We start from the raw sequence: 9,716 nt of genomic DNA on the forward strand, positions 1-9,716 counted from the left end.
ATGCTACACTTACCAGATGTCATGTCTCAAATTACTCATATGCTGACGTTCTTCGATTAATCGAATTTGTACGAAATAGGGTTGATGTAATTTAGTGCTAACTGTTATATAGGCAACAGATCACCTTGTCTTATCTATTTCGTGTCTTACCAGTAATACGACGTGGCTTTTATAGGAAAGAACCCAGTACACAACGGTGTTGCTATCAGAAAGGGTTGAACTGAATTATTTCGCTAAAGATTTTAAACGATTTATTAATGTCTGATTTAATATAAGTGGCAAAGGAATGTCATACATCAGGAAAGGATTTGAAGGCAGAAACAAATTGGGTGAAGTGAATGCCATACACTGTGAAAAGTGATAAGTCAAGGTTGACGGAAAACAAAACATTGAAATACCAGAACGTCATTTTAATCATTGGAGAATGCAGCTTTGTTAAACATTAAGCAATTGATTACAAAAGGAAGGAATAAAATTCGAAGTGACTTTTTCAAGAAATCAACTGTATTAATATTTTAAGTCTTGACCACTTGATTCATTTGATGCATTTGTCTTTTAAAACTTGTTGCTCTTGAAAGTATGATGGCAGAATTTCAACGGAAATGGTTACAGTTGCAACAGCAAAGGCAAGCGCAAGCAATTTGTACGAATATAATGGTCTCTGAATAGGTGAACAAATTATGTGATTTTTGTTTCGGTGTAGATGGTCTTTGCTGTTCCTCTTTGGGCTTCTATTGGTAACTGCGCATAGACTGAACTATTGACCTTTCGTTTAGGCTTTTCTGTTTTCTTGGATTCAGCCAATTCCAGCGCAGCGTATGTCAGATTGTTCTCTGCTGTCCCTTGCTTTGTCTGTAAAACGATCGTTAGGGAATACCATCAGTACATGGCCAGTGTTATGAGTCAAAGTAACAATCACAAGTAAGAAAGCCAACACGGAATGCGATTTAAATATACCAGATTAGCAAAACAATATAGTGACTCCGCTACCAGGGTGACCCGTTTTTTATGTTGCCTACCTGGGCATACACAGTCCTCTCCTCTTGATACTTGGCTCTTGCAGTTTTCATTGACCTGGTCAAATTTAATACAGCGTAAGGCGCTGTCTCATTCGCCGATCCCTGCACAGATCGCAAAGTAATGCATATTATATAGTTTATTCATTACATTTGTGACATTGTAGCTTATTGATTACTCATTGAACCCAACGGTCAGTAGTACTAAATCCGGAGATGGAAAGTGAAACATTAAAGCAAGTTTTTACTCTTTCAATAATATAATAGGATATAATTAAGGCACCATATATAATAATTTACTCTCACGATGTGGACTACGGTCATGTTATAACTAAAGTTGTTACACAAGTTACAATTTAGTAATTGCTACGTGTGATAGCACATAGGCCTAATGAAACCTAAATACTTTGAGGCGCATGTACCCGCGAGTTTATAGTTTACTTGTATGTTGTTGCTAATAACTACATCAGCATTATAGTATGTACATCATGTCTTTCGGAAACGATTTCAAAATGTAGCAAACTAGATTTAATACATGTAAGAGATAAATTGAATTTAGACTTTTCTCGCTGAAATATGAAAGAAACAATAATTCTGTATTTTAAATGGTCTGATGGTTTCTATTCAGTAGCGAAATAACGAATTTCAGTCCAGCGGATTAATCGTACGAAGAAAGTATTTCATGCTTAACCTCACTACCCATTTTCACTTTACACGTCAAACGCGGTAGAATGAATGATAAGAACCTACCGGAACTTTGGGGTGCTGTGGTCGCTCCATGACATCCCTTGTTCCTGGTAATGAATGGCATTGGAGATTTCCTCATCAATTATTTGATATATCATTCTCCATGATTCCAAATCCATTTCAGGCAGGCTTAATGGACAGTCCAACTTTATGCTCAGTAACACAACCTAAAACTTCCTCGATACCTAAATCTATTCAATGTTCACTCTCAAATACCCATCCCCCGATTTCGTGAAATTACTGGGTCTTAATCGAATCTGATCCCACGGGGTCTAGAGCCTTCCTATTTTGACGCGTAATAAACTTAATGTTTGAGCCTAGAGGATGAGTCTTATCAGTTTACTTGACGGGAAAACGCACCACATCAGGTCCAGCCGTCCACTCACTTCCACACAGGTAATATACCTGCAGAAATAGGTCACAGCACTTTGATCCGAAACAATACCCATTGTCCTATCCTCTGTTAAGAGGTAAAAGGCGATTCGACCGCCTCATCGCTTTGGGACAGATTATTAAATTCAGCGCATAAAATCTGCTGACCCATCTCCCTGGCTTCTATCACCAGTAGCGCACCACGCCATCCATTTACACTAGAGAAGAAATAACTCATATTTAAACAGCGCCCTCCACTGCGCTAAAACGTCCCAAACAGATTCACAGCCAATGAAGTGCTTTTGAAGTGCAGTCACTGTTGTAATGCAGGAAACGCGAGAGCTGATTAGGTACAGCAAGTTTCCACACACAGCAATGTGATCAATAGGGAATTAAACTGTTTTACTGATGTAGATTGGGGGGTAAATGTTTGGCAGGATACCGAGGGACCTTTCTTCTTCTTTCGTAAATAGTGTCATGAGATTTATTACTTCAACCTCATAGAGCAAACGGAGTCTCGGGTTAATGTCTCATCCGAAAGCAGTCCGTCAGTGTTGCACTGGGGAGTGGGCCTAGTTAATGTGTTCATGTCTCTGAAGAGGAACTTGAACCCACGGCCTCGGACTATGAGATGAGAGTGCTACCGCTGAGCCAAGGCTGAAAGCAATTTATTTTATCGCCTCCCGAGGCATCTTCACTTGATCAAGAATATACTGAAGGACACGTGGAACTGATGTTAACTGGATTCTTTCCTACCTTTGCACTTGATCAATGGACATTGCTTCCCAATGATTATCACGAGAAATACAACTAAGATGCCAACTCCTGCGGATCCATAGACTTGTATGTACCATAATACATTGTCACCTCCTGCAAAATAAATGTCACTTATAACATTTCAAGTTGTACATTGTGACAAAGTGTTCTGCAGTCCCACAGATCAATATCTCTTACCAACCCTATGAACAGCTATTTCAATGTGTTGGTGTCCCACAGCATGAGGAGACAATTAAAACATTTAATGAGTCATTTTCTCCGTTCTTTAAATGGCAATTTTATTAAAAATTCAGAGTTTTTAGTTACCTCCATTCGGTCTCTGTGCATTGCGGAATACGCTGTGTTCACAATGACACGGATAACAATTGGCAATTCTAATTTTAGGTGTTGTTTGGACGAAGCGACAGTTTATTTCAGGCATGTATGTGCAGTCATATTAACCTTCTTATATTTCCTTTTCCATTTTCAGTCGTTACCTTTATTTAAACTATTTAAGCGAACTTTTCTATTGCGTGAAGCGTAACAGTTTACCACAACCCACCAACTCCCCCCACCCCCCCACCCCCCACACCCCCCACCGACCAAACATTATTCAAGACGATTATGGCTGGTTTAAAATACTTATATCACTTGTTACATTATCCCAGTTAAAAATGAGTTCGATATGGAGGGTGATTCTAGATCGGTCGCCAATTGTTAGTGAACCAGTTGGGCTGATGAGAAATTCGGCCAGCTTCATGGTTACTTTTACTGAAAGCAGCATTTTGTTTCCAGATTTTTCTTTCAACTGCCGTCCAATTCTCAAACTACCATGCCGAGATCATTAGTCCATGCTCTGGATTTCTGTTCCAGTAACATAACAATTATACTACCGTACCTCTGCTCTCCATTGAATAAAGTACAGTACAAAGACCCATTCGCCAACAGGCCTGGAACTGTCCCATTCATCCATGTCCTTGTTCCTCTGAAGAGTTCTAACCCATCAATGCACTTTTAACGGACTGTGGACGGAATTGCGCAAATGCCACATACCGTCCATGACTTTAACTATCAGTCTTGGCTCAGTGGCAGCACTCTCGCCTCTGAGTCGGAAAGTCATGAGTTGAAGTCCTGCTCCAGAGCCGTCTGAACATCATTGGACCTATATCGTCGCTGGGTCATAATGCTCGAAACTCTACCTTACAGCATTGTGGAAGCAGTTTCACCACATGGACTCCAGCGGTTCAAGAAGAAGGCCCACCCCCACATTCTCAACGGTAACTAGGGATTGGCGATAAATCAAGGCCTTGCCAGAGACGCCAATATCCCGAGAATGAATTGAAAAAATCTAAGCTGGAACTTCCATTTAGTTAGAAGATGTTGTTTGCATTTGTGAGAATTGGTTCTTACCTCCAGTACTGGTAGAAAAGAATCGGAAGTCGGCTGCCGTTTGGACGGTGAGGTGAGATACCTGGCAGGTAAAAATAGTCCCACTCTCCACAGAGTCTGCCTCTTCCAAAAAGCTGGACACTTCATAGAGACCTCTTGCATTCAGCTGTTTGACTGTGTTTATGCCGGTGTCAATGTTCACACCATCCTTGTACCAAGTAATATTGATATTATCTGGGTAAAACTCCGCAGTTTTACACACAACAATCAGAGAAGCAGATGTGTTCCTTTCAGCCTCATTGGCGGCAATATGCAGTGGGGTTGGGGGAACTGTATAGCAAGTTACAGAAGAGGTTAGTACCTACTAGGATCTTTCGGAACGTCGGAAGTTATTCTATTTCTACTAGATCATAGTCATTGCGATATTAATAATTTATACACATCAAATGGCATGTTCATTTATGGAAACGTTGGGTGAATTTTCAACTTTCTGTCTGGGTGGAATGCAGGCGAAGCGGATCAATCACTCGGCGTCGAGTTGAAAATCTACCCCATTAACTTACAGAATACAATTTCTAACGAGACACTGGCAAGCTAAGCAATGATACCTTATATATCAATGCTCGAAAAAATATAGATGGACGATAGAAATGTATGGAGGGTCATGAAATCACTGTAACAAATACATCTCTCAACATAACTCGCAATTAAGAACAAGTAAAAAGGGGTTCAATTGTTAATATGGTTTGCAGTAGTTCGCATTTTGACGTTCTAACTTTTTAATTTTAAAGAATGATCGATTCACGATCAAATTGCTTTAATACTGTATATATTAAAAAAACAGATTGAAAACCATTCATCTCAACTGGAATATTTTGAAAAGTTGTCAGAAGTTTAGTAACTTCCGAGGCAGTTTTAGAACGTTAGAGAGGATTTTGAAGTAGTTATTGGGAACAGTTTTGGAAAGGTTAAGTTGAAATACAGCTAAAGGTAGTTGAACAAGAGAGGTAAAAGAAGAACATAAGCTGGAAGAAAGGGAAAGCTGTACATAATAGACAAACAGGAAAGGTGCGGGGGACTCGTCGTAGAGGGACCCAATGATTAAACCAGAATGCTGCAGAGTGAGAGATATAACGCTTTGAATTCAACAGTTAACTTGTCACCTAAGCATACATGTTATTCGTCATGTTCTCAGTCAAGAGTCAGGTTTAATAGTGAACGTCTACCAGTCGTCCTCCCTAAAATACATTCTACTCAGTTAAACCCAGCAAATGATGTTCCATCGTCGTAGTGAAATGAGATTTATTGCGCTCCGTGTGTTGATTTAAATATTGTTTATCTATGCTAATATCAATAATGTATTTGTAACGATATTAATGTATCAGTAATGTTGAACCTCATATTCGTTACAAGTTGCATCTTAGTAGAAGCAATTAAATAAAATCATCAATGGCAAATATGTGTCACGATCAGTCCTTGGTAGCATTATATTTAAATGTCACTTTACTGAACGTTATATTGCAGTGCTGTCCATTCCAAAATGTTAATTAATTCGGAACGTCTGTACATGAAGCAAGGCATTGAATAAGAATTTAAATGTAACTTCCAAAAGAAACAATGCAAACTCGTGGATGCCTCACACGTGGATCATGATAAAATATTAAAAAGCAGCCGGTACCGTTTTTTATTTTGTTCGCTTTCCAAGTTTGTGAAATAATTTCAGGTACAAATTCCACTTACCGTGGATAAGAAGTTTTGATCCAGTTCCATTAGCAATCCGACCACCCGGATATTTCACTCCGCAGTGATAAACTCCAGAGTCCTCAGCACTGACATTCAGGAACTGAAGACAGGCCTCACCTTTCTTCAAATGAATAAATCGTTTTCTGCTGTTTGAACCTAACTTTAGAAACTCATTTTCGCCGAGTTTCCACCAGTAAACACTCACATTTGAATTATCTTGAAAAAGAGGGAACTCACATTGAAAAGTAATGTTTCCACCTGCGATCACCTGAGCACTTTCAGGGGCTTGGAACGCTCTGATCTGCGCATCTGCAACAGCTGTGAGAAAACAAATGCAGCAACAATTATATATATCGCACACACACTGCTTGCGGACAATAATTATCAACCTTTGGTAGTAAGAAGCATTTGCAGATGATTCAATGTAATCTTTGAGGCAACAATGTATGATATGACAAGCCTTAGCTGTGCTGTCTGTAATTAGTTGATTTTACTCAGTGAAATCCGTAGCATTTATTGTGCCTTATTTTCCAATTTCTATTTTCAAAGTAACCTGATATGTAGCGCAGACCACACCTGTAAATGTAAGTTGTACATGCCTTCTCTGACAGATGTTGAAGGTCAGATGGATCAAACATGGAGCAGATCAACTGAGATTTGGCTGATACAAAGCAGGGATTAGGTTCTTGAGGTAACTCCGGGACGAAAGGACTTCATTGAAAGATTTTTCTTGTATTATGTTCATGTGCCCTGGCAATACATACGATCACCATATTCACTTTGACAATAGTCTCGTGGCACTGATCATAAATTATGGACTATAACCCTCACGTCTTTCTCCCACGAAATATCCTTGAGCATACCAGCCGGCATCGTGCATAAATGGGGTTGTCTCTATCCAAGTGCATGTCGCTATATGCGTCCATATTAAAATATATCTACCAGACACGATTCATTATTTCATTGAATCCAATTTGGTCTGCAGTCGAATTTAATTTTATCTAAGTTCCTTATATCCGCACATATGTTCGTGCAAACTATATATTTGCATATAGCTTCCATTATGCCTCTGCCCAAATAGTGGATACATAATGCAATGGTCCTTGCATTAAGCCATTAATAACTCTCTTCTGTGCCCTGAATGTAACAACCCAATCAAAATCCGCTTGCTGATCCTCCAAGATCCAACCTGCGTTAGTAGCCTTTTATGCAGAATTCTAGCAAACTATTTTAAAAAGTTTAAATTCACAATATCAAAATGGCTTCTATCACCTTCCAAATTTGTAAATTATTGGAAAAATGCAAGCAAGTTGTTGAGACAGAACCTTCTTTTTCAGAAGACATGCCTAGATTCCCTAACAAACCATTCTCTTTTAATGTGATAGTACAGCGCATATCTAATGATCCTATAGTTTCGAGGTTCTCACTTTGTGCGATTTGACATAGAGGTACGACATGGCCCCTCACGGATCCATGGGAACAATCCCACACAGGAAAGAACTGTTAGGTATGTGTGCAAATGGCTAATATAACATCATCCACATTTATTGGAACACACTCGGGTGAATGCCTTCAGGGCCAGCATAGCGATCAGATTTACCACACTAATTGCAGCAAGGACTGCATCCGTATGCAGATCAACAGGTTCAATTTTAACATCAGCCTCATGTTTTATTATTGGTAAAACGGCATCAGTGTCAGCAGGGAAGACAAATGCAAAATAACCTTTTAAAACCCCTGTCAGATGCTAAGACCCTGCTGAATCTGCCCAGGCGATCGTTCAATTGCCTTGTCCATTCTTTGATGAGCCTATGATGTTTAACATAGCTGAAAAAGAACTTGCTTTGCTACCACGACTTTTCACTATATTTTTACTAGTGTCCTTGTGGCTACTCATTCAGCAACTTGTATTTTCCCTAATGCCCGAACCTCGGGGCTTACATAATCTTGGATTTGTGAACGAAAAAAAAAACAATAATAACAAGAAACAACTAAAAAACATACCATAAAACACAAGAGATGAATAGAAATGTAGAACACAGGGAAATACCTGTATATGTAATCTCCAAGACCAATATCCAGGGAAGTATAAACATGTTTAGAAATAGAATTGACTGCATGCTATGGGTAGTCGCCAATCTCTGATAGTTTGCAAACACTGGCTTACTCAGGACACGATTCGAACGGAGAGATGATGACGCATGCGGCTCAAACTGTGCTGTCAGAACGGAAATTTGGTTAAGAGATAAGATCTGTGCACGTAGTTATGAGTTTATGGTGAGCTATAACTTCAACACAACAGTTTTTAATACCAAGGCTGTAGCAGCAGCAAATATCTTTAAGGAACTAGAAGGATCCCACCTTTGATGGAATTCATTTTCTCGACAAAAAGTCAACACGATTGGCTGATCTCATACAGCGCCATATGTCTTCATGTACATTCAACTAACTTTAAGACAAAATGATAGCGAACCGCCATCAATACAGCGAACGGCAGTCTCAGACTTGACGCTCAATTACAATACACAAAACAGCGCAATAAATACTGTCAGTTCTGCTTGGCATTGCGTTTAATGAACATAGACCTTTGTGAGTTTGTGTTTAGCATTTTGCGGTCTGTCTGTTTCCGTCCTGAAGAAATAAATTGAGTGTCATGTCTCGCTGATTTAACAATAAGACGGGCCATATAATTCATAAGACATCAATTGATTCATTTCAGCGAGCGGGCCAGAAACAGCAAAGTAAGAACGATACAAATATCCAAAAAGTGCTAAGAAACTTCAGACATTGTGTGAAGGCGTACCAGTGGAATTTGAATCAATAAGTATACAGGTGAGTAGAATTAATCTGCTGTTTAATTGAAACAATATCTCAGCTTTTGAATATATGTTGAAGGATTGTGTAGAATAGTTCCAGGCAATAACTACATGCGTGTCTACACCATGTGTTGCAAACACAAAGCGTAGGTTTAGTGTCTGAACTGCCGGTACACGGAAATGCACGAATAAAGCATTGCCTTTCTTTACCCCGAGGCTTATGATTAAATCCACATTCAACAATTCAATCAAATAAAGCAGAAACCGCAATTCAGTTGAGGCCCAAAAGGTCACCTACTTCTTGTTCAATGTATGGACGGCCAGACCTGCAAATGTATTTTATTCGGATGCGTGAATAGCAGGCACCACAGTTTAAAACTACGACTGTTGCAGATGAATTGTTTCATGTTCTTAACCAAATATCTTTTTTTAACCTGCATCATGGTTGTAATGTCGTGTTGTTATTAAGTGTGAAACAAACTGGCAATCATACCAAAGATCAACAGTCAAAGAGCTATTACATTTTCCAATACATTGATCGACGTATTATCACATTAATCAATCTGTACTTTATCCAACAATCTACTTGATCAAGCACGGAATCATCCCCACAAGGCAGTAAATTTGAGAGAAATGAGCCCATTCAAGGTCTCACAACATGTTCATTGAAAGATCATTGTAATTAAGATATTCGAACATCTGGACAAAGATTCCTCAGTTTTAAGAATGAACTGGCCCTTTGTGCCTGTGCCAGCTCTTTGAAAGAGCTATCCAATTAATCCCAATCCCGTACTCTTTCCCATACTCCTGCCAAAATTCCCTTTGCAAGTGATTTATTTGGATTTTCAGCAGACCATTTACAAAGTCCCACATAAGA

The 9,716-nt window shown here is 39.2% G+C and overlaps 1 protein-coding gene across 1 annotated transcript; it reads right to left on the minus strand.

Annotated features, from left to right (window-relative positions):
- Positions 1 to 414: 414 nt before the first annotated feature.
- On the minus strand, positions 415 to 8,191 carry LOC137333233 (tyrosine-protein phosphatase non-receptor type substrate 1-like). Its single transcript, XM_067997393.1, has 7 exons — positions 8,074 to 8,191; positions 6,021 to 6,341; positions 4,302 to 4,610; positions 2,892 to 3,005; positions 1,767 to 1,810; positions 1,020 to 1,121; positions 415 to 852 (listed from the first exon to the last, which is right to left on the minus strand). Exons 1-7 carry the CDS (start codon positions 8,141 to 8,143, stop codon positions 679 to 681), a joined length of 1,134 nt encoding a protein of 377 aa, XP_067853494.1. The 5' UTR covers positions 8,144 to 8,191; the 3' UTR covers positions 415 to 678.
- Positions 8,192 to 9,716: the final 1,525 nt, after the last annotated feature.

Source organism: Heptranchias perlo, chromosome 16, assembly GCF_035084215.1.
Source record: "Heptranchias perlo isolate sHepPer1 chromosome 16, sHepPer1.hap1, whole genome shotgun sequence".
Lineage (NCBI taxonomy): Eukaryota > Metazoa > Chordata > Chondrichthyes > Hexanchiformes > Hexanchidae > Heptranchias > Heptranchias perlo.